The sequence below is a fragment of the Hermetia illucens genome, chromosome 1, assembly GCF_905115235.1.
Source record: "Hermetia illucens chromosome 1, iHerIll2.2.curated.20191125, whole genome shotgun sequence".
Classification (NCBI taxonomy): domain Eukaryota; kingdom Metazoa; phylum Arthropoda; class Insecta; order Diptera; family Stratiomyidae; genus Hermetia; species Hermetia illucens.
This window is the reverse complement of record NC_051849.1, coordinates 186965581-186991733: the sequence shown is the minus strand read 5'-3', so window position 1 is coordinate 186991733 and position 26153 is coordinate 186965581. Positions and strand designations below refer to the sequence as shown.

The following is a 26153-nucleotide window of genomic DNA, read 5'->3' as shown; positions in this document are numbered from 1 at the left end:
TTTTCTTAAGCGTTTATGTAAAACTATTCGAGTACACTATGGTTCCATTTATACATAGCTCGTACGTTGAATATACCTAATATACAATTCGATGTGGTGCCGACATTTTATTTCTTGGGGAGAAGGATTTCACGTGAACCTACTGTAACGTTGTTCATACTAACAGAATATCTACCAGACTTTCCAGTATGATGCTTCATATCCTATATTATTTCAAATTTTTCCGGATCTAGGATGAACTTCAGAACACAGCAAATTTTCAAAATAAAATAACATACTATTGACTTCGACTAGATCGCGCAAAGGAGAGTACTTTGAGGCTTAGATACCATGTGTATGGATCACCGTTATGTTTTTAGATTTTTTTGCGTGATTAGTTTCAGAGAGCAGGTCCTTGAAATAATTGACCCCTTTCGGACCCTCGCACTCCTCTTTGCTCCTCTTTGCAACCAATGTCAAAACTAGCATTTGCTTGAAAAAGCATCAATCGAGATCTTTCATTTGGTACTCCACAGGGCTATATTTGATGAAAAACCATATGCACCCTTCTTGAATTTGGAAATTTCTTAACAACCCATCCTGAGAAGCCGGAGACGACCAAGAGAGAACTATTCGAAAACCTAAAAAGAAAAGAAAGCTGGCTGGAGTTCCATCAAAGTGTTCCGTCAAAACACGCTTGCCTGAATGTTTGCTAGCCATGCTCGTGGATGTGAGGGGAACACTTCAATTTCTCAACTGTCATTATTCAAAGCTTCACGTGTCCTTTAACCGAGCGTGGATCCGCACCATAACCTGAAAATCAATCAAACACGGGACTTTGCGCGAATCCATCCAATAATCAACACGAGAGCTAAATTGGAATTAAAATGAAAAAAAAATTAAGGCTCGACCGCGCGCGTAGTGCCGTAAAACTCCGGATCCGAGTACCGCGATAGAGAGAGAAGATCAAAGACGCATCGCATTCGCAGTCGATGCTTCTCCTGCCTCAGATGTACAGTGAGGTGCAGCGTTTGATGCTCCCTTCCTGACTTGGCATTGATCATTACATTGGAGGATGATCTTGTTAAGGTGTGTGCTGCGGGTTACGAAGGAAAAAGGGAAATCCTTTAATCGATAGAAGCTTAGCTCACTAAGGCAAGCCATTGCTAGGTTGATTCAAACCAATACTCGCAATGCCAACCGACGGCATCAACTCCTCAACGAAAAGTAGACTCGCTATGCGCTTATTTTTACAGCCGAGAGCAGGCGAGTTTCTTGTATGCGGTTGCTTGTAAGGCAGATTGCGAGCTAACTCCACTTAACTTGAAGAATCGATCTTTCAATCCTCTGAGTGACTTGTCTCTGGGAACTGTTCGTCGATTTGCATTAGTCGAACAGAAAATTGTGTGCTGGAGACAGAGGGATTTATGTTTGCCATTCAGCACGGCGTGGTTCGCACCTGTGTTTAAAAAGACCTCATAATGAAAAAGCGGGAGCAGAACGGCCAGCGCAGAATGTGTGATTCGACGATAGAGACCATCTCATTTCTGGCTACACTGTAATGGCACCGGGGCAATACACGAACAGGCACAATGCTATATGTAAGGTGATCCACAAAAACCTTGCATACTTAGCATGAGCTTATTACGGCAACATATATTCCGCGTATTTTATTTATGTTGCTATCCTTCATAATAGTCACATTGAACGGCAATACCTGACGAAGAAGGCGAACTATGAGCCCATTTCATTTGCAGCAGAAGAATATCTGCAACAAAAATGGAGAGGTCGCACCATCTGAATTGACATTCGGGCAACATATCAAGCCACTTAATGTGGAGTTATCATCAGGGGCTGCTGAAACCTAGCCGAATGAGCAAAACATTCCTGATGTGAGAGCCGACGTACTCAAACATTGGTGGTAATGAGGAATCTGACAAACTGGCTCGCCAAGTTCCTGGATCCACAATGATGAGGCCAGAATCAGCTTTTAGCATCCGGCCAAGTTGACTCTCAAGGGGGAAATTGTAAGAATTCAAGCAACCAAATGGAGAAATTTGGACATCTGCCGCACTCCCCGCTGAGAATGCTGCTTGCGTCAAACGGACCGCAGATAGCCCTCTGCAAAGTGAACAGGGGAAAAAGCGGAAAGAGGACGACGTGCCTGAAGGAGACTTTATCGAAGTAGTCTCCAAGGCCCAAAAAAAAAAGGCGAAAAAGGATAAAAAGAAACAACGGACTCCAGCGCCAGAGACACGTCTGCCCAAAAACAAGGAGGCTGCCAACCCAAAGCCAGTAGCGGAAAAAACGACGAAACGAAGAAGGACTAGACCGTCGGCTCTGCTCATTAAGCCGACGGAAGGCAAGACATTTGCGGAAGTCCTTAGTGAAATCCGCTACAGGATGAAACCCGAGGAGAACGGAGCAGAGGTGTCTTCGATACGGAAAACGAGGAGTGGTGGAGTTCTCGTCGAACTGGGCCCAAAGACGACCAACAAGAGCACGTTCTGCGAAGCGGTCAAGGGGCTATTGGGGGAGAAGGCCCTTGTTTCCAGCCTAGAACCCATGTGCTCTCTGGAAATACGGGATCTTGACTGCCTCACAGAAAAGGTCGAAGTAGAGGAGGCGCTAAAGCGCGAATGTCCAGAGGTAACCAATGCCCGGGTAGCTATTACCTCTGTAAATGCTCGAGGCCAAAAACTTGCCGTGGTGGATGTCCCCGAGCAATATGCGAGGAAACTCCTTAACAGCGGGAGAATCAAAATCGGATGGGTAGTATGCAGGGTACGAATGCGGATAGTCCCCACCAAGTGCTACAGGTGTCTGGACTATGGACACACGTCAGCAGCTTGCAAGGGTCCGGACAGGAGGACAGCATGCCGGAGATGCGGCCAAGCGGGTCATCAAGCGAAGACTTGCAAGGAAAACGAGAGTTGTGTTCTCTGCAGGGATCGTGGTGCGTCTGGCGAAAGCGTCGCACACACTGCGGGCTCGGGACGGTGTCCGATCTTCAGGGCGGAATTGGAGAGGGCTAGGGTGCGAACGCCATGATCCGCATCTTGCAAATTAATATGCACCGGAGTGCAACCGCTCACCAGTTGCTAGCACAGTTCGCTGCGGAAGTAAATGCTGATCTAGTGCTGATTAGCGAGCAATACCGAAACAAGGACCCGTCCTCATGGTATCTGGACTTATCGGGCACCGCTGCCATCTGGGTTCGGGACGACGTTCGACTTCGTGTTCTTGCCGAAGGCCGGGGAGACGGATTTGCCTGGATCCGGTGTTTAGGGATAACGTTTTTTAGCGTTTACCTGACGCCGAATGAGTCGATTCCGGACTTTCAACGTCGGCTTGATGCTCTGGAGGACGCCGTTTCGAGCACGGAGGGACGAATCCTGGTTGGCGGTGATTTTAATGCCAGGGCTCTTGAATGGGGCATGCCTCAATCAGACTCCAGAGGGAAACGGATTCTGGAAATGGCGGCGAGAACCGGACTCATAATTTTAAACACCGGATCCACGCCAACGTTTCGGCGCTCAGGTTGTGAAGGAAGCATTCCCGACATCACTTTTGCGTCGGAATCTCTGGCATCATCGGTGGACGGGTGGCGAGTCCTAGAAGACTTCTCGGCAAGTGATCATCAGTACATTGCGTTCGAAGTGTTTGACGCTACTTGCCGGCGAGCACCAACACGACGTTCCCCCTGCGTGTGGAATGTCGCGAAGGTGAACATCGGAAGGTTCGTCGAAGCTCTTGGAACAGGTAGGGCCGCACCGGGGGGCACTCCGGGGGGTGGTGGTGTCGCAGCTGACACCGTCGTGAGTTCAGTGATGAATCTGATAACGGCGGCGTGTGAGGCTTCCATGCCCCGGAGGGGCCCCAGGCGCGACAAGCCTTCTATGTACTGGTGGACGGCGGAAATTGCCGACCTAAGGAAGGAGTGTCATAAGCTCCGCCGTTTGGCACAACGCTTGTACGCCAACGAGGAGGCATGTGCCATAAAGGCACAATATAGATCAGCGAAAAGGAGACTCCGCAGCGCTATAAATAAAAGCAAAGCTCGCGGCTGGCAAAATCTCGTTAATGAGGTGAATGATGACCCGTGGGGACTTGGCTATAAGCTTGTCACTCGGAAAATCGGGGCTCTGCGGAAGCCCTGCATACTGAGCACCGACCAGATGGACCGCATTGTACGGGCATTGTTCCCCAGACACCCTGTACGGGTTGATGTAAACAGCGCGGAAAGCCTCGTGGATTGCCCCCTTTTCACAATGGGAGAACTCGAAGAAGCGGTTCTCACTATGAAAAACAGGAAGGCGCCAGGCCCTGATGGCATCCCGGCGGAAGTTTACAAACTGGTGTTCCGCCAACGGCCAGAATTGCTGCTCGAAGCGTTCAACGCGTGCTTGAAGGAGGGCATTTTTCCTTCTCGCTGGAAAGTGGCCAGACTCGCGTTAATCCGTAAGGGTAAAGGAGATCCGGAGCTCCCGTCTGCATACCGACCGCTGTGTATGCTTGACACGGCCGGAAAAGTGCTCGAGAAGCTCATCAGGGGTAGACTCGCTGAAGCGATCCGTGTTGCCGGGGACTTATCCTCAAGGCAGTTCGGGTTTAGAACAGGGAAATCTACAGTGGATGCTGTTATGGAGGTCGTAGATGCGTTTAATCGAGCCGGGGCACACAGCCGCCGATCTCGACGGATAGTGCTCCTCATAACGCTTGACGTCAGAAATGCCTTCAATTCCGTAAGATGGACAGATATGCTGGGCACACTAGAGAACTCCTTTCACGTGCCAAGCTATCTCTTGCGGATATTGAAGGATTATCTGAAAGACCGCTCCCTGTTCTATGAGACGCTAGAGGGCCAGAGGAGGATGGAAATCACGTCGGGAGTAGCGCAGGGATCCATCCTAGGGCCGGACCTCTGGAACGCTTCCTACGATAGTCTGCTGAGACTCGATATGCCTGAAGAGTCGCGCCTGGTCGGTTATGCAGACGACGTTGCGGCACTTGTTGCCGGACGCACTGTTGAACAGGCGCAAAGCAGACTTGGCATATTGATGCGACGGGTAAGCGGATGGATGACTGCTCACGGTTTCAACCTTGCGCTGGAAAAAACCGAAGTAGTCATTCTGACCAGAAGGAGAATCCCGACCTTGCGTCCCATATCGATCGGCGAGTTGACTATAGAGTCAAAACCAGCGGTTAAATACCTTGGTTTAATGCTCGACTCGAAGATGAGCTTCTTCGAGCAAATCAAAGCAGCCGCGGACAGGGCTGCAACAGGAGTCGCGGCCTTGAGTCGGCTAATGGCGAATGTGGGCGGCCCTATATCAACTAGGAGACGTCTCCTCATGGGAGCAACGCAGTCCGTCCTTCTCTATGGTGCGGAGGTATGGGCTGATGCCCTTGACAAGGAGGTGCATCGTAAACGCCTAGCTCAAGTGCAGAGGCGGGGAGCTTTGCGAGTGGCGTCTGCTTATCGCACTGTCTCCGAACCGGCTGTGATGGTGATTGCGGGAGTGATCCCCGTTGCCCTCCTTGCCAAGGAGCGCAAAGCTATCTATCGCCGTAAGGGCGAAAACTTAAGAGAAGTGGTTGCCCGTGAAGAACGTCAACGCACCCTTAACGAGTGGCAAGTTTCTTGGCAAAATGAGCCAAGGGGCAAGTGGACTGCGCGGCTCATCGACAAATTAGACCCGTGGTTGAACAGAAAGCACGGTGAGATTGATTACTTCCTTACCCAACTTCTAAGTGGGCATGGAGGTTTTCAGTCTTACCTGCACAGGGTTGGGAAGGCGCGATCTCCTGATTGTGTGTTCTGCAATAGAGTGCCGGATGACGCTGAGCACACCTTTTTCTCTTGCGAGAGGTGGGATGGCCTCCGCCAGCAGCTTTATGCAGACACAGGGGAGCTCTCTCCAGATAACATTGTCAGAGAGATGCTGAAGAGCGCTGGCAGCTGGAATCGTATTGCGCATTATGTTCGGGCTCTTCTTACTACGAAGAAGATTGAACTCGACCGGCAGAGGGATCGGACGGTAAGGGGTTCCCTGAACTAACAACTCCCTTCCTCCCCTCCCCTCCCGTTGGTGAAAGGAATTCCCTGACTTGAAGGCTCCCAAAGCCGGGAGAGCGGGAGGGCTAGCCCGAAGTAATGTGTCAAACGGTTCCAGGCTAGTTCTCTGATGACAGGGAGGTGTTTAGTTGGTAGTCCGCCAGCGTGCTTTTGCGGGAGTCCAACACTCTGTGCGTAAACGCATTCACCTACCCTACTCCAAAAAAAAAAAAAAAATGAGGAATCTGACAAACTGGCTCGCCAAGTTCCTGGATCCACAATGATGAGGCCAGAATCAGCTTTTAGCATCCGGCCAAGTTGACTCTCAAGGGGGAAATTGTAAGAATTCAAGCAACCAAATGGAGAAATTTGGACATCTGCCGCCAGGCGAAAGTCTTTTTGAAGGAACCAGGGGCATAAGTGGACATGAAAACACTAGTGGGGCTTTTAATGGGACACCGGTCCTGAAACGAACACCTGGAAAAATTGCAATGATAATATCGGCTGTATCCAATCAAGGTAAGGATGAGGAAGAGACGGCCCTGCATTTCGTATGTAGTTGCCCGGCCTCCTCAGACCTCATGAAGATACCGTGGTGAGGTTTTCTTCAACGAAGAGTCTGCGCATTCTCTGTCTCTTTAGAATGTTCTCAAATTCGCGAAAGCCTGCAGACGCCGTAGGGGAGAGGCCGTTGGATAGGCGATCACCGCAGATAGTACAATGGGCCTAAACAAGGTCTGAGTGCTTGGTACTACGGTTCCCCCCTAAATTAAATATTTCTATTTATAGTTAATTCACTGTCAACTCTCCTTAATTCCAGTCTGAAACCATAAAATTCAGCAGGAATGGTCATATGAAGCACCATACAAGCAAGTTTGGTCCTACTACTTTTAACAAAGTTGCAATTGGCTAAGCTTGGCTCACATAAAATTAATGTGGACACCCTAATATTTAAGCCTAGAAATTATCAGACATTCTCAACAGAACCAGACCAAAAAAACATTTGTAGGTGATATAATGCAATCAATTCAGAATAAATAGTTATCTTGTTTTTATTTTTTTAAATAAATTTTCTTCGTTTGGTAATGGATCAATGAAGATTTTTAATTGCAATATTCTTTCTTTTCAGGTACATCATAGACCAGGAAATCATATAATTCTTCAAGACCAACACATACAACAACCATACAAAAATTACGTATCCAAGCCAACTACAAGACTGAATTTTCAAAAAAAATCCTAAAAAGCATACACACATGTATCACCTTAACAACGCATCATGTTGAAATATTCAAAACAGGATCAGCAACACAAATCCAGGTCAAATTCAGGTGGAAATTCCAGTAAAACCACAACTGGCAAAAAGACGATCAGGTGAAACCTACGTCATCCAATAAAACACAAATCCAATTGTAATATGGAATTGGGGAAGTCTAGCGCATCAACTTGTAGAAATACTCCATGAACATCTCAACACATGACTATTATTAGTACTGAGATATTTGAAGCACAATCGCCGGCACTCTTGGATAATTAACGTGGAATTGAATATAATAGACACTTGCACTCTTCTATTGTTGTCGAATGTACACAGAATGAAAAGATCCATAAAATCCATAAAAGATACTGAATGTATAGTAAGAAAATATTTCGACAAATGGAAAAATTAATTGAATTATATTTTCCCTAAAAGTTGATAACAAGATTCTATGAATGCGCGCGAGAGATTACTAGTGAATATTTTTCAAAAAGAGCTTAGTAATTTTTTTATTTCGTGTTTGTTTATCTGCTTGATTAATTCCATTATTTGTGCATTATTATTTTTCTATAATTTTTATTCAAATATTTCGTTTGAATCTATAACGCTTGAAACGTCCGTGTTCAATCATAATGACCACATTAAGTTTTTCGCGAATGTTTCGCGGTAAAATTCGTTCGAATACATGTCGTATTATTATTCTGACCTCATTAGTTTGGGTCGTTGTTGATATAATTTTAATTGCCCGATATTCGGAATGTATTGGACCAGATGGATGGAGATGTAAAAGACCTGGAGAATATGATGTCGAGGTAAGTTTTGCATTTTTTTGGTCTATTGTCACAAATGTTCAAATTCCAGAAATTAGTTAGTTGATAATTAGATATTCTATTTGAAGAAGTTTCAAAAAAGTTAATCTCATGACATTCTCCACAAATTTTAGGTATCATTTAATTAACACATAATGTTGTTTCCCCCATGCTTATCAGAAATTTCGGAGAGTCATTATTTTGACAAGAATGATGAAAATGAGTCGAAACCTTAGAATCATAAACTAGGAGTGATTTTGTGGCTTCATTTGGGAAGCATTTTTCTCCAATCGTGCTAAACAGGAACGATGGCCTCGAGGAAAATAACGTTTGTTGCCAAGAACTTGTTCCTTTACCCATAAACTTTTGTTTCGAAGGAAAACTTCATATCGTGCGTTTCATTCTCATTTTTCGTCTTTAAATCATGATAGTCTTGAATGTGAGATTGAAGTGTACGCTATATAATGTTCTAATGACATACGAAATTTATCTTTTTCGGACTAGTGTAGGAAACTAAGAACATATAATAATCGAGTTTTTAAATCCTTTAGTTTATCGTCATTCCAGCTTTTAAGACAATTGTTAACATATGCAGTATTTTCGAATAACGTTTTCATTTCCCGCTTCAAGCAATATCCTTAGTAATTGTGTTCCGTCGTCTTCCAAATACTATTATATTAAAGTGAATTGGCAAATTCTGATATGATTTTTGTATTTAATAATTTCGGTAATGCCTTTACTGCGCAAGGTGTTAACGATTTTATGTAAAGATGACGATTGCCTCCTGCTGCAATGCGTAGCAATACCCTTAGCTGGCAAATGTCAAGTGATGGGGTTTAGAAACAACTTTCAATTGTTATTTATATCATGCAAAATAAAATAGACAACCCGCATTGGTCCGAAAAGCATTTGAGAGATAGTTGAAAATTTAGAAACAATCTATCAGCGAATTTGTTTTATGCACAGTGGGGAGGTAGCTGTCGTATAACTTTTACCATCATACCTAAAATTTATTGCAACCTCGTCTGTCTGCCGCTCTCTATAGTTCTGAGTGTTGTTGGCCGACTATAAAAGACAATGAACGGCGTCTTGCGGTAATCGGGACGAAGATGTTGCATTGCACTGGTGGCGTGACACGTTTTGATAACGTCTGAAATGAGAATATCCGCTATCGATATGGGTTTGCACCGCTCGTGGAAAAACTGCAAGAGAGGCGTTTTCGATAGTGTGGTGCTTGTGAACGGGACAAAGGCTGAAGAAAAAGAAAAAGATTGGGGGAGCGACGAGTGCACGACAGCTCACTGTCGCATAGCTAAAAATTCCATGGTCCTCTATTTTTTAGAAAGCGATTTGAATAAATCATTTGATGGAAAGCCTTGTATTGATAATAGTCAACCTCATACGCTTCACACTATGAGTTTAATATTATTAGCAAATCCCAAGAATGTAACCTACATCAAATATAAAACAAGTTGGAATACCGGAAGCTCGCGCTTCGGATATAAAGGTTTTGTGTTCATCTTATCTAAGAAATTTCAACGCACATTTTTCTATCCGTATATAGCTATTATACAAATCCAACATACTCCTTCATATTTTTCCATACATACATACGTACATATTACAGCCGTAGATATTACGCTCACCCTAAACAAACAAACTGCCTGTTTCCGAATACTGTGCACATATATGCACATATATAAATTGATCGTATCCATATTTCCGATTTACTTCTTATATCTATCTGAATTAGGCACTATCCGCAAAGTCCATTAGCACGCATTTACTATATACCTACATACACACATGTCTCGTTGGAATAATTAATATTCATATACAAATGACTAAAAAACTAAAACAAAATAATCCTTTTCCACTCAATTCATACGAACTTACTTCGTGTGGTATTGACGAATTGATATGTGATGATGACGTCATCAGGTTGTAGAGTGCACGAAATTCACAAAAAATTGTAAAGTTTCATCCCCTATAACTTTGTTAATAATAATTGGATTTTCTTCAGACTTGACCGAATTGTGCACCATGTTCTTCATTACACCTATGCTAAATTTTGTACTTCTGGGATGAACATAAGGGGGGTGCCGGGTAAATTTGGAAATATACTATTATTAACTTTATTTGTGCAGATATCGGAACCGGATATATTTTAAGGCCTAGACTTCATAGAGATGCACTACTGTGATTTTTTTCGGATTTTTCGGTTGGATAGGTTCTGAGAACGAGACCTGTTACACTTTTTGATAGTCATGTTTTGAGCCCTCACTCCCCTATGTTTCACCCAATATCAAATATGGAACCAGTTTCGAAAAGTACTAATTGAGACCTTTCATTTGATACCCCACATGGGTACATTTTATGAAAAAAAATTTGCACCCTCCATTCACATGTATATGGAGCCCTCCTTAAACTTAACACAAAATAGCGCCACTTGCTATATGTAAAGGGAACAACAGATCACACAACACCTTAAAAAGGGATAATAGAGGGCTCACATAATTTTCATTCCAGGTTCGGTATTTAAGCAAGACTTTTACCTTAGAACTAGATTTTTTTCTACGGCCCTGATCCCAAAATATATAAGGAGATTCATCACTCCTCCGACATAATTTGCAGAAAGTGGTTGCAGATATCGCTAGCGTATTCAAGTATTAATTTAACCTGCGATAATCAGTGAGGTGAGGTTAAAACAATTCTGTGAGTGCTTGGCCCCATATCCCACCATAAGAACCCTCGACTGATCCATTCCTGATAAGTGTGCTCCGTATAGCTCCCTCAGTCGTTCCTCTTGTTTCCTTATTGTCATGGCCATGAACCCCTTCCCGATTCCACAAAAGCGGTATTTCTGCTTGTTTCGTTTCCAGCTTATCCCCTTACTGAGTTTAGAGCTCATCTGGTTGAACCTAAATGCCTTGATAGCCGCCTGACTGTGGATTAAAATTGCATTGAAATGCGCTGGTGCGTTTACCCATTGGTTCGAAGTCTTCTTTAGACCAATGACCACCGCTCTCGTTCCCTTTGCTGTGTGAGACACGCCACTTGCTGGTTTAAGCCGTAGGCTACTACCAGGCTCTGCCAATTTCCCCTGATGCTCCATTGTGTTTCAATCTTCTCATCGAAATGAAATTTCGTTGTCATGCTATCTTTTGGCATCAGTAATTCGGGATAAATTTGAACCACGAACATCAGCCGATTTTTGAGTCTTTGGAAGTATTATCAGTTAAAAGCTTCTAATTTTTCTTTCGTCCTCTCCCTTCCTTTTTGATCACATGTTATCTGCGTCTTCTTCCTTTATAACATTACAATCCGATCCCGGTTCCTAGCCTCCTGAAAATCGAGCAGCGTGTAGTTCGCGGTGTTAATCGAGCCCTCCCATTTGTTTCGAGGATTCATGGTGATTGCCTCCTTCCTACCTTTTAGTAGGCATCTGAGAATTCTCCTATCGTCCTTCCGTTTTATATAGAAGGCTCAATAAAAATCCCGTTTTTTTTATAGGATTTAGGGCTTCCAGGTTGTCATATAAACGGTACAACTCTCACTCTCCTGAAGATTCGTCGCTCGTGATTGCATATTCTTTAGCCTAATTCATCATGCAGGCCTCGCTCCCACAGCATAGGATTGGTCAAATCAGAGTCTGTAGATTGTTAGCTTTGATCCCCTCTATATATATTTTTGTTTTTTTTTTATATTGGCATCACGAGGCAATACGTTTGATAAGCCTAACTAATTTCCCCGGAATTCAGAGAGTTTCAGGTCCGTACTGAAAACGCCATGTTTCGTTACCAGTAACAACAGTTTTTACAAAGTTTTCGGGATTTCGAGCGTGTTTAACTTTTGGTGATCATTCGATTATTCGTTTTCCGACCGATGCGCATAACCTAAACTATTGTCACAGAATGATCTGTATTTACACTTCATCATCATCAACGGCGCAACAACCGGTATCTGGTCTAGGCCTGCCTTAGTAAAGAACTCCAGACACCCTGGTTTTGCGCCGAGGTCTAAAAATTCAAAAGTTTTGGCCAATTCTAAGTTCTTGTAGTTCCCAATTTCCTAACATTTTTAATTATGACAAAAATATGGTTCGTGATCACATTCCAAACGAATTTTACACACGATTAATTATGAAAATAAATAATGAGCAGGAATAAGGAAATGGAGAAATCATGTATTTTTTGATTGTCTATTGCCAGCTTTTGCAGGAAAGCTAGCTTACGGCTTAAGAGTCGTTAGCTCTAACATTCTGTATAGCAATAATTTTGGGCGCTGATTAACAGGTTTGCTTTTTCCAGCTAAGCAAATTGTTAGCAAAATGAAATACCTGTAAATGGGAGACCGATTTGTTCAATTCTTAGTTCTCGAAATCATAACTAGTCGATGAATTTAATATTTGATCAATAATGTAGTCATTCCGTTCTTCAACCCGAGCATCCGCTACTTCCTATAAGAATCAAGAATCCTTACATTGTGTGTGGCATTCGAAAAACCTGATCTACCTGTTCCAACAGTTCCATACTTACTGTTTAAGCCCCTAGAATAGCAAAAGTTTCTTCCACCTTGATTGCAGTACAGTCTAAGAAACTGGATCCCAAGTTGACTCTAAAAGCAATGTAGCTTTGCGAATATAAATCTAATTTCAATGCCTGATAATGGTGGCGACAATGGGGGTGGAAGTTTTAAACATCGGATCCATATCAACGTCTACGTTGGGAAGGAAGAATTTTCAACGCGGGTGGCGAATTCTAAACGACTTTTTGACTAGTTACCCTGAAAACATCGCGTCCAAAACGGTTGACGTTATCTGCATCCGCCCGGCGCTTTTCCTGCCCCTGGAATGTCGTGAAGGTGAATATCAGAATATTTGTCGAAGTTCTAGGATCAGGCTGAACCGCACTTTAGGGCACTTCAGAATGTGGTGGCGCTGAAGCTATCACTGTCGTGAACTCAGTTATGAACCTGTCAACAGCAGCCTGTGGTATTTCCATGCTCAAGACGACACCTGACTCCTCAAGTCTTCTATGTGTTGGTGGACGGCGAAATTGCCGAACTACGGAGGGATTGTCATAACCTCCGCTCTTAAGCATAAATTTCAGCATGCAAATCAGTTAAAAGGAGACCCCGCTGTGCGATAAACAAAAAGTAAAGCTTAGCAGGAGCTAACCAAAGATGTGGATGGGGATCCGTCGGGACTCGGTCACAAACCCGAAAAATCGATGTCGAAACTCTCCCTCAATGCCAAACAGACGAGCCAATTGTGCGGATAGTATTTCCTACAGTCCCGTGTCAATCGGCGAATTGATTAGAGAAAACCAAAGCTTAGGTATTTTGGATCAAAGCGGCAGCGGACAAGGACGCAGCTAGCCGTTTCAGCTTTAAGTTGACTAACGGCAAACGTTAGTGGTCTTACTAGCATAAAGGCAGGATACTGGGAAAGCTTGCCCTAAGTAATGTGTCAAACGGTTAGTTCGCTAATGACGGAGACATTTTGGCAATCAATAGAAATGTCTTTATATAAGAAATACGCAAAACCTTTCATAAATGGAGCGTCCAGTTTTTGGTTTCCCTTATTTGTTTTCATTTACGCATCCATGTTTCTCTCATCCTTTAGCAGCCAGATTGGAGCCAAAATTCGCCTCACTTTTGCCAAAGGATTCTGAGAAAACTACCTATGGAGGGGCAATGTAGTTAATTTCCACCAAATTTTCGAACAGATTGTAATCCATCTTATTCCATTGTTCGATTTTGAAATATGAGTTTGATTTAATCACTCAATAAATTCAGCTCATATTCTAAACACGTTCATGAAGTAGCAAAATGTAATTCCAAAAATTCCTAACAGTAACAACGAGTTATCTGTTCATGGCAATTATTATTCCTGGGGTAATTATGCACTTTCTTATCTTTTTAAATACTTGACTTAGACTTTTTCAAAGAAAAAAATATGCATGCTCATCTCAGTTTGTCTTCATATCGAAATTGCACTCCAATAATATGGTAGTGGCAAAACCGCATTCTTTAAGATACCTGGAATACCTTCGTACATACCAACGTTGGTATTATGGTAAGAATGCAATGAAACAGTTTTGTTAATGAATTTTCTCTGAAGTGAAAGTCAAATGAGCGTTTTAGTTGCAACTTCGTTACATATACAACGTTACCTTCAAGCCAATTTCGCTCTAATTTGATTTGAATTCTACTTATTCTACTTTTACGCATTAAATGAGTGCTTAAGTAAATATTATAGTGAAATTGGGTAAATTGAAAACAATGAAAATGCTCATAGATGAAGTTATGATAGCTGATTACTTGCACACAGTTATTATTCATTATTAAATTTACGTTCGGGAAAAATTCAATTTTCCGTCTCTTGATATTAACACTATTAACTATGGCTTTGAGTACATCAATAACTGAGTAGCTGGCGTAACTTTTATTAATTTCAGAGGAATGTAAGTATTACAATTTTAATAGGATGATGAGGAAACATAAGATCTGGTGTATGAATATCAGTATGGTTTATACACGCCATGGTTTCGAAAAATCGGTGGTCATATAATAGACTATCTCGAAACGCAAAACGATTCATTTAGAAAATAATCTACAAAATATACCATCGATTTACGACTATCCAAGATTTTAGAAAATGATTGTTCGAAAAGACATAATCCGAATCCATTGAGCCTGGGGTACCCCTTGTTAATACTGAATTTTTGAATCCGTTTACCATGAAAATCTTTGGTATGTTTATTTTTGAAACCATTTTTAATTCACGAATGTTTTCGATAATTGTATTCATCTTTAAGCTGAAGCTACTGCTCCTCATTAGTTTTTCAACCGCTTTTATCCCTCACACTTCATGTCAGTCAGTCCTACTATCTGATATGTTACATCTCTGGACAAATGAAGGTTTAAATTTTTCCACTCCATATTTTTACCGTTGCACTACTAATTTCTTCCATTGTTTTTGTGGTTAAGAATAAGATAATAATATCCCTTTGTTCTGTTCGTCAGCAAAGTTTTAATTTTTACACCTTCTTTGTCCTTCTGTCGCGTCATTCTGCATACTTTGTCATGTTTTACCTGTATTTGGTATCGCTTGGATCAATTTGATACACATTCTTCCTGACTCCACTTCTATACTCTTTCTGAAAAGCTGTTGCGACTCCCTTTACGTAACGATATGTCGCAGCTCTGCTTTCCTTTTGAGGTCGCTATCGATGCACAAGAGAGTATTTTCATTATTCCCATGGTATTCAAATTGGAGTTTGAGAACACAGAGCACATGTTGAAGCTATGATTTTCGTCCCTGATCTATTGATTCAGCTCCGAACGACAGAAATGTCTACAATTTTCTTAAAGTATTTAGAGATGTTTTATTTCATATCAAGTAGGTTTATTATATTATAGAAAGCTTATTGACACAATGTTAGACTTATGACCGATTTATTATTAGGTAATTTACAGTGTCCGACAGTGAGGTGTTTGCCTTATAAATGTAAAAGCAAACACAAATTTCAAGGAACCTTTTCTGGCTTATTTTGATGGTAACGAATAAAATCACAATTGGATTCATGTGAAGTTTGTTCGTTGTCTTAAGAAAATAGCGAAGTTTTTCACTGGAAGCTAGATTCGGTGAAGGTTTATATTTCGCTAGTAGATCACAAAATATGCAAATAATTTGTTCGGGAATCCTTTTTTATTGAAAATACACAATAATCGTTGGCGCAACAATCCAATTGTAGCAGGGCCTTGAAGTGTGTTAGAGCACTTCATTCAAGACCGTAACGGTCCACTACAGAATAGCCTGGAGGAGGCAATGTGGTCAGAATTGCGCTCGCCCGAGATTATTACCCTGATTTGACTCAGGTACTCATTCACAGCTGAGTCGACTGGTATCCGACGTCAAATCACGATGCAAATTCCACTGCCACTAGTGAGATTTGAACCGCGACCTTCCGTATGACAGCCTAGTGCTCTAACCACTGGATTATCCGGACACTCCAATGGTATTACTTGAGAGAAATATATTGTCCAGTTGGGTTTAGAGAAAATGTATATTTAGGCTCATGAGGTAACTCAAGTCTTGGAAAGAGTTTAGCATTCTTCTGACCCATATTTTTTTAATCGGGGTCTTTATTGCTATTCAAAATTTTCTCAACAATATCAACAATGTGAACCATCCTTGTATCTGTAGATCTGTCTTTATGCTGACAAACTCTTGATCCGCTGGAATTCTTCTGATATTTGACCCAACAAATATACATTCCTTCAATTTCGCCTCCGAGAGACTTGGAAACTTTTTAGTCGGGTAATTTGGCCAAGCTTAATATGAATTTTTTCTGGTGCCAAATTTTCCCAACTGAACGCCCTTGGCTAACAACTCTCCATTGATCAGTGATTTTTTCGATGTTGATTGGGACGTAGGCAACAAGGAAATTTTGTGTAATCAACTTGTTGACCTTCAGCATACATAGATTTTCAAATCACCGTACAATGCCAACCGTGATCCTTCATATTTGAGTTTTTGAAGAACACAGAATGCTCAACATAAATGGAAGTCTAGAAACCACCGTTATGGAGCGAAACTGCTTTTAAGCTGAGCTTCGATCAGTCCAAACTACAATTTTATTTTATTATGTATATATATATTTCGGGAGCAACTTACTCCCTTCATCAGTACAAAGCTTTGTACATATTTGTATATATTTCGGGAGCAACTTACTCCCTTCATCAGTACAAAGCTTTGTACTGATGAAGGGAGTAAATTGCTCCCGAAATATATATATACATAATAAAATAAAATTGTAGTTTGGAGTAAGCTACTGGTCTATCAATTTTAGACTTAACTACAAACAGAAGGCAATATCTAACATTTTCGATCAGTCGTTAAAAAGATGCCATCGTGTGGATTCATCATCATCATCAACGGCGCAACAACCGGTATCCGGTCTAGGCCTGCCTTAATAAGGAACTCCAGACATCCCGCTTTTGCGCCGAGGTCCACCAATTCGATATCCCTAAAAGCTGTCTGGCGTCCTGACCTACGCCATCGCTCCATCTTACGCAGGGTCTGCCTCATCTTCTTTTTCTACCATAGAGCCCTTATAGACTTTCCGGGTGAGATCATCCTCATCCATACGGATTAAGTGACCCGCCCACCGTAACCTATTGAGCCGGATTTTATCCACAACCGGACGGTCATGGTATCGCTCATAGATTTCGTTATTGTGTAGGCTACGGAATCGTCCATCCTCATGTAGGGGGGCAAAAATTCTTCGGAGGATTCTTCTCTCGAACGCGGCCAAGAGTTCGCAATTTTTCTTGCTAAGAACCCAAGTTTCCGAGGAATACATGAGGACTGGCAAGATCATAGTCTTGTACAGTAAGAGCTTTGACCCTATGGTGAGACGTTTCGAGCGGAACAGTCTTTGTAAGCTGAAATAGGCTCTCTCCGTGCGCGGATTTCATCATCGTAGTTGTTATCGGTTGTGATTTTCGACCCTAGATAGGAGAAATTGTCAACGGTCTCAAATTTGTATTCTCCTATCCTTATTCTTCTTCGTATTTGTATTTGACCAGTGCGGTTTGATGTTGTTGGTTGATTCGTCTTCGGTGCTGACGTTGCCACCATATATTTTGTCTTGCCTTCTCGATCTCGCGCCGCCTGCTCGATCTGGATGAAGACAGTTTGTACGTCTCGGCTGGTTCTTCCCATGATGTCGATATCGTCATAGGCCAGTAGTTGGGTGGACTTGAAGAGGATCGTACCTCTTGCATTTACCTCAGCATCACGAATCACTTTCTCGAGGGCCAGGTTAAAGAGGACGCATGATGGCGCATCCCCTTGTCGTAGACCGTTGTTGATGTCGAATGGTCTTGAGAGTGATACTGCTGCTTTTATCTGGCCTCGCACATTGGTCAGGGTCAGCCTAGTCAGTCTTATTAATTTCGTCGGGATACCGAATTCTCCCATGGCCGTGTACAGTTTTACCCTGGCTATGCTATCATAGGCGGCTTTAAAGTCGATGAACAGATGGTGCAACTGTTTTTCCATCGCTTGCCGCAGAGAGAAACTCTGATCTGTTGCTGATTTGCCTGGAGTGAAGCCTCTTTGGTATGGGCCAATGATGTTCTGGGCGTATGGGGATATCCGGCCTAGCAAGATAGCGGAGAATATCTTATAGATGGTACTCAGCAACGTGATACCTCTATAATTGCTGCACGGTGTGATATCTCCCTTTTTATGTATGAGACAGATAATGCCTCGTTGCCAATCGTCAGGCATTGATTCGCTGTCCCATACCTTGAGCACAAGTTGATGAACCACTTGGTGTAACTGGTCGCCTCCATATTTCATACTAGACTTTAATGCCACTACAATAAACTAGTTGAAGTAAAGCACAAATTTTTTTTACGTCGTCAGAAGCAACAAAAAGACACTTCAGATAGTAATAAACGTTTACTCTTGAGCCGTGATCCAAGCAATTGAACAGCATCTTTGAGAAGATTCAGATGTCTCGCCAAATCATTTATTTCTTCGTGAGACAACAACTTTGGTCTACGGTCTTCAAAGTCAGAACTTGAGCCCTGATCGGTCAGGAGTTCTACTTCACCTTAAACTGAGTCTGGTATCTCTCCCATCGTAGCACGGAACTTTGACACCGGTGTTTCTGCATCATGAGGAAAAGGACGAATAGTTTAGGGAGGATTTGGGATAAAACTCATTTGGCAGCTTACGTATAGTAAGCATGATATGTGTACATCGAAACTCATATCTATACAAGATGCTGCATACAGTTCCTTGCAACACTATCCTAATATTAAATTAGAAAATTATCTGACTACTACTTCTCTCTTACGATAAGTAAGAGTTCATTCAGAAAATGCGTTTCATATGATGAAAATGTTAATATTTGTAAGGTCTCATGGAAGAGAGAGGGAGACAATGGAAAAGGGTCCAAAATTTGAATTCGGATTTTCTATTAAGATTTTAAGATTTTTTTCAATCATTTCGATAGCTGTGACCTCCATGGGGCCCCCTGAAAATGAAATTGCATTGTGTCCGTGCCACCGTTTTAAATTCAAAAATTTACTGTTGAATAAAATGGGGAAAAGTTTTTCAGTACTGAATCCAATTCTTCCTCGATTTTAAGTGGTATTATGTCCTTTTAATAGAAGCCTTTGAGGATGCAATAAGTCGTCAAACTTATACTAGCAGAACAGATCGGCCTCAAAACTACTCGGGGATAAAGTTATTAAAATCAGATCTAGCGCCATATATTTATTTTGTCGGGAACTTTTCTCCCCACCTTCGTAGTTGGCTCCCGGGCTCTAAGCTCCATCCCATCCAGCTTTCGCTAAACTGTTATTATGCTGATCGATCTACTTCTAGGAATTTCCCCTATAGTTGAGGAGAGAATCTGCTTCGCGTGGTATCAATTGTTTGTCCAGGTTTGCTGGCGGTTGCCTTTTTTCCGCTTCTTTATTTTTGTTCGCGACTTCCTACTGCAGCATACTTTAGCATACATATATACATATCTAAACATGCCTGTCAATGGTATCAACTCTACTGTTTTAACAGTAAACTTGCTACTTTTATATTGTTATCCGTTTCCTGCTTCTTTTTCGTCAGTCTTTGTCACGTTTAGAAGTGGAGTCGGCTCGTGGTGGTCGGTTACGCTATTTTGTACTACAGTGAGCGCAATTTCTATATAACATACGCAGTCACAAATGCACAGAATGCGAAGATTGTGTGAAACAATTCCTTGGTTCCTTGGTTTCCTGAGAATTCGTTATGACAGCGACATTTAGTTTCGCGGAAAAATTTTGTACGATATTTTGTTTATGATCGAAAGCGATCGTTTGCAAGTGCGCAATTTCTATATACGCAGGTAGCAAAAACCTCTATAAAATTAATTTTGAAAAGTTTTTTTTGTAGTTTTTGTAGTGACGTGAAATGTTGTAGTGTTCTACGTAAAACGGTGCTCAACTTTAACTTTTTTAGCTTAGATTATAGCGATGCCTCGTGGAAAAGTGTTAACCGAAGAAGAAAAAGCCCAACTTGCCAGAATGGAAGATTTGGGTTGCACAATGGCAGCGATGTTGAGGTAAATTAGTAGATCCGACGGAGTTGTGCAGAATTTCTTTAGATTAAAGAGAAAATATGGTATAAAAAGGCATCCGCGTGAAAATAAAAAAAATCGGCAAAAGATAAATCGCCCTGATTAAAGAGGAAGCTACTAGAGATAAAATTTGGTTCGTTCCAGATTATGCCGAAATTCCTTTTTCCTATTAAAAAGAGACGGTTGCAACATATTTTCCTTACTGATAACTTCATTAACTATAAAAAACCTGCTAAAGTAGCTCATTTAACACCGACAAATAATAAGGCTCGTCTCAAATTGGATAGATCGTGGATGAAATGGGATGAAAAATGGAACGCAGTAATTTTTTCGGAAGAGAAGAAAAGAAATTCAAGCTTTATGGCCCAGTTGGATTTAGCGCATTTTGGCATGATCTAAAAAAAATGAAGCTCCTCGAATGAGTCGCAACTTTGAAGGCGGCAGTGTTATGGTTTGGGGGGCATTTTCTTTCCCCTGTAACCTTCGACAGGGAATCGTACCAACCAAAATGAACTCAGTAATTTATACTGGGCTTCTGGAAGCCATTTTGATGCCGCATTTAGATGAGAATAATAACATTAACTACAATTTCCAACATGACAATGCCGCGGTACACGTTACTGCATACACGAAATCATTTTTAAATGAAAAACAAATAAAAAATTTGCAGTGGTCCCATCGAAGGCCTGATCTTAACCCCATAGAGAATATATGGAGGATACTTGCAAGGAAAGTCTATCCGAATGAACGCCAATTTAGCTCCGTACTTGAGTTAATGACAAGTTCTAGCATTCTAGCTGGGACCAAATTGAAGAAAATACTTTAAAAATTTAATAGCTTCAACGCCAAATCGAATTTTCGAAGTCATAAGGTCTAATGGGTGCAAAACAAAATATTAGTAACTAGTCAATATGCGTTTATTTATTTCAATAAGCTTAAAAGTGCAAGTGCGTATATAGAAATTGCGCAGTAAAAATGTAATTTTTGGTAATTTTAAAAAAAATTAAGATGTATTTTGTTTTTTTGTTATTCTAAACTTAAATAAAGATACATTTACTATCATATACATTTTATATTTCTCAAGGCTTCTATATAGTCACAACGAGCAATATATGGGGTGCGTATATAGAAATTGCGCGCACTGTATCAAAAGCCTGATCTGGATAAAATCAAGCCTAATTTTTAATGCAAATACTCAAACACCTAAATTCAAAGTACTTATATTTATTTATATATTAATAACAAACTTCAATTTGGTAATCACATTTTGTTTCTGTGCAGTAAACACACAAAAGATTCAATTTTGATATACCATAACTTCGTTAATAATAGCAGGATTTCCACAAAACTTATCGAAATCGTGCTTCATATTACTTACAATTGTATGTGTCTAGAGTAAATTGCGAACCCCCTGTGTATGTATACATTTAGAAAATATAGTAATATACTGCTATCAACTTTATTTTAGCAAATGGAAATGGAGAGTATTTCGGGACCTTAATATTACATAAAGGCGTCCCCACGATTTTTTCAAGATTTTGCAGTTAGGTGGTTTCTAAGAATGAAGAATGAAACGAGTGACCGCGTTATAACCCCCTCAATCCCTCTTTGACAACTAATATCAAAATTAAGACCTGCTTTAAAAGTATTAATCAAGATCTTCCAGTTGATACTTCGCATGGCTACCTTCGGTGAAAGAAAACTTTACACCACTTAAACTTAACGTAGAAAAATATCATTCACGACATGTGAGGGGTAGAATTTGTCGTTCAGGTACCAACTTTTCCACAAAATTTCATGTCAAAAGTTATAACCTTCTCTAGAAAAGTTCGTGCGGCAGACGGAAGGAAACACGAGCAGACAGACACACGATGAATCAGTTTTAATAAGGTTTTGTTTTCCACAAAATCTTCCACTTTCTCTAATACTACTAATTCTTCGAGAAAGAAACGCTTATTCTACTAAAAACTTCCTATTTCTAAACATGAGTACTTAGCTAATGGAAAAAAATAACAAGGCTAACAAATGAAGCAGTACAAGATGTTTCTCCGTATAAATTCATTCGATTATTCATACTGACATATAGTATAATAAATCTTAATATCTAATCAACTGTAATTAACTGATACCTAAGCCATGAAACCATAAAATTCATAAAAAATTTTTTTTCAATAATGAAAATAATTTTTCCCATCTGAATAATAATTTGGTTTCACATTCTTCATAGAACCTTCAATTTACCACCTATAGATATTTTTGCAAATAACCTCGTATGATTTCGTTGTGTTAATGCATGTTAAATGAAGTGCTTGTGTGGATATTTCAGATAAAATCAGCATTGTATTATCAACTTCCGGACGTCACTGAATATAACATTTAGAAACATTTCATTTGATAAAACGTTATCGCGGCCATATACAGTATATAAAAACATTCGAGTGTGATGTACAAAGAGGAAGGTCTTTTTTGTTTTCCGTTGATTAGGTGTCATCTTATTGATATGTAATGATCGGGGAATTTTATAATTTTCTTTTTCTTCTTTCAATTCAGTTTACGTATATATCTCTATTATTAATTGATTCTTTCTTAGGTTTTTGGGCGGGGCAACCTCATATATGTATTTTGAGTATAATATAAGAAGCTAGATCGCAAGCTTGAATGCAATATTTAATATTAACTCTGCGAAAGATAATTTTTACGGTTTAGGTTCAAGCAAATTAAATAATAAATAAATTAAAATAAATATTTAGATTGAAAATCTGCAATGTAAGAAAATATATTTTTCATATAAAAATGCATATTTTAGGTAGATAGAGTACTTATAATAACGAACACTGGTGGCAAAGGGACATGTATCGTGACTGGATGTGGGATGGGTAAATGAGTACTTGAGTGCAATTCTGACCATTTTTCCTGTCAGTAGACCGTTACGGTTTGGAATGAAAAGTTCTCACAGGGTTCAAGGCCTTGATTCAAATTGGATGGTTGAGACATCGATTAGTATTATAATTGCGATTTTGGGGCCGGGGGGGGCAGCGAGCCTCAAAATTACTTCATACAAAAATCCCCGCTGACTGATTCACGAATTTTAGATACCCAATGCGTAAAGGGTGTGATAAACACATAAAACATGTTAAATAAACTAAAACGCTGGGTCGAAATTGAATTGGCGGATTGGCAATTCCCACAGTGATCATCAATCATGGTGTAAGTATGACTACGATGCCCACCGGATAATTATCGCTTTCAGCATGTACATATACGATTAATAAACTCGTATCACACTTTGTCATCCTTGTAAATTTGCTTCATATTAAAAGATAAATATTGACAGACACTAATGCTGGGAGACACGTGCTGCGAAGCAGCAGCTGCTTAACTAGTATAGTGCCGCCGTTGACATTGCAGTGCTTATCGGCGTGCGACGTCTTCAAAATCTGTTCCAAATAAATAAATGAATGAAAATAAAAGTAGAAGCATGTAATGAATGTAAGAATTTCCGTGATTGCATAGACCTTGCAGTCAGAATTTTCAAAAAATTGTTGACAATTTCCAAAAAATGTTTAAAACGAGTATTATTCCTTTCAATGATAGTTTTGCACTTCTCGCCTATTCAAATCGCACAAGCAATTACTTAAGAGCAATTCAAATATTTTGAAATCTCCACATATGTGCTTCTAATTGCCGCCTCTTTGGTTTCCTCTACTCTTACATATTACTAGGACTTTAGCAACGCAAAATTAACATGAAATCAATTCTCGTGTTGTTAAAAGCAAGCTGCTTTCTTGTACACATTCATCAATTCGTGCGATACGTATCTTACTAAAGTATAGCAGTTTCCATATACTAAACTCTTTATCTTTGCACTGAGCTCCTTGCCCTAAGTAACCTAAATGCGAGCTAAGATTTTATGTAGTGTAATTGTTCAGCATTTAAAAACAAGTCGGGAAACCGGAAGCTTGGCGCTTCAGGTATAAAAGATTTTGTGTTTCCCTATGTGGGGAGCATAACGCAGTTCTCCATTGGCTGATAGCATTGACTCGAGATATTCAAAATCGCTCAGTTCTGGCAATGGCAGTAATCTGCCCAGAACTGAGGAATTTAAATATCTCGGATCAATCTTGTCAGCCAATGGAGAACTGCGTAGTGGAATTGCCTCACGCATTGACGCAACCTGGATGAAGCAGTCCACAACTGGTGTTCTTTGTGATCGACGTATCAGCGAACGTCTCAAATCTAAAATTTACCGCAATGTCCTCCGTCCTGTCGACCTCTATGATTCTGAGTGTTGGCCGACTATAAAAGACAATGAAAGGCGTCTTGCGGTAATGGGAATGAAGATATTGCATTAGACTAGTGGCGTCACACATTTTGATCACATCCGAAATGAGAATATCGGCGATCGATATGGGGTCGCACCGAAAGTAGAAAAAAAGCGAGTGAGGCGTTTTCGATGGTGTGGTCACGTAATCCGCGCTAACGAAAATTCACTTGCCAAGATTGGTTTGAACAACAGTCAATAGTAAGCGACCAAAAGACCAGCCGAAACAACGGTGACATGATACGCTGGATGGGGATTTAAAAGCCTCGCGATTACGCGTTCTGTTATGCAAAAAAGAAATACTCAAATTTTATCTATTTTGGAAATTGACTATTGAATGAATGAGTGAATGCAAATGCAGTAAAGACGTTTAATAGAGGGTCAATATTTCGCAAATAATTATTTTGTTTTTGTTCAAAACGAAGGTTTACATATTGAAGGACTAAACTTCATTTTGATGAAAATATCAGCGGATTTGCATTGAACTATATATTGTACCAAAATTTGGCACTCTAAGAAAATCAGACATTTTTAACGGTTTTTTTTAGAAAAGGATACAAGGAACAAGCGATGCATATTAAGTAACCTGGCCACTCAAAACAGAAAAGAAGACATCTCAAAAATCTAAAAACTGGTCTGTTGCTCTCAAGAATTTGTAGAAAACAAAACCTAATAGGTTTTTCTCGGTTATCATCATTACGAAATTTGCTGAGATATGGGGTCCATAAACCCCTCTTGCAAAAAACTTCCCTCATAACGTAGTCATAGTCATGTATGACATTAAATTTAAAGTTTCAATTAGTCCTGTTTGGAATTTAAGTAAAAATATTTCAAGTGGTGGTTTCACCCACCATTATGGCTATATTTTGCAAGTGTTACAAGATCGTGGTTTTTGAGTAGCACAACCGCAGTCTGTCGGCTTCTGATTTCCATTTGTATGTGTCACTATTTTGTGCAGTCTCGTTTCCGTATTACTGTTTTTCTTCTACTTGATTTTTAAAGAAAAATCAATGACTAAACATGATTCGAAACCGGAGCAACCAAATCGAAAGGCTGACCTTCAACCAAGTCGGCCATCGCACGGTTTATATTACTTCTATTTGATTTATAAGTATAATTCATTGGATATACCATCATCATCATCATCAACGGCGCAACAACCGGTATCCGGTCTAGGTCTGCCTTAATAAGGAACTCCAGACATCCCAGTTTTGCGCCGGGGTCCACCAATTATCCCTAATCTCAGGCTCAGGGTCTGCCTCGTCTTCTTTTTCTACCATAGATGTTGCCCTTATAGACTTTTCGAGCTGAATCATCCTCATCCATTCGGATTAAGTGACCCGCCCACCATAAGCTATTGAGCCGGATTTTATCCACAACCTGACGGTCATGGTATCGCTCATAGATTTCGTCGTTATGTAGGCTACGGAATCGTCCATCCTCTTGCAGGGGGCCAAAAATTCTTCGGAGGATTCTTCTCTCGAACGCGGCCAAGAGTAAGCAAATTTTCTTGCTAAGAACCAAGTTTCCGAGAATACATAAGGACTGGCAAGATCATTGTCTTGTACAGAAAGAGCTTTGACCCTAT

At 40.7% G+C, this 26153-nt stretch overlaps 1 protein-coding gene across 4 annotated transcripts in view; it reads left to right on the top strand.

Annotated features, from left to right (window-relative positions):
• LOC119649030 (polypeptide N-acetylgalactosaminyltransferase 5) overlaps positions 1-26153 on the top strand; it is a 116740-nt gene that overhangs the window by 48536 nt on the left and 42051 nt on the right. For all 4 annotated transcript variants that reach the window (XR_005249079.1, XM_038051003.1, XM_038051010.1 and 1 more), the window contains exon 2: positions 7167-8107. Coding sequence is in view for 3 of the 4 variants with exons in the window: in XM_038051003.1 (XP_037906931.1) it covers positions 7928-8107 (180 nt within the window). In the remaining variant the exon portion in view is untranslated. The remainder of the gene's footprint in view (positions 1-7166; positions 8108-26153) is intronic.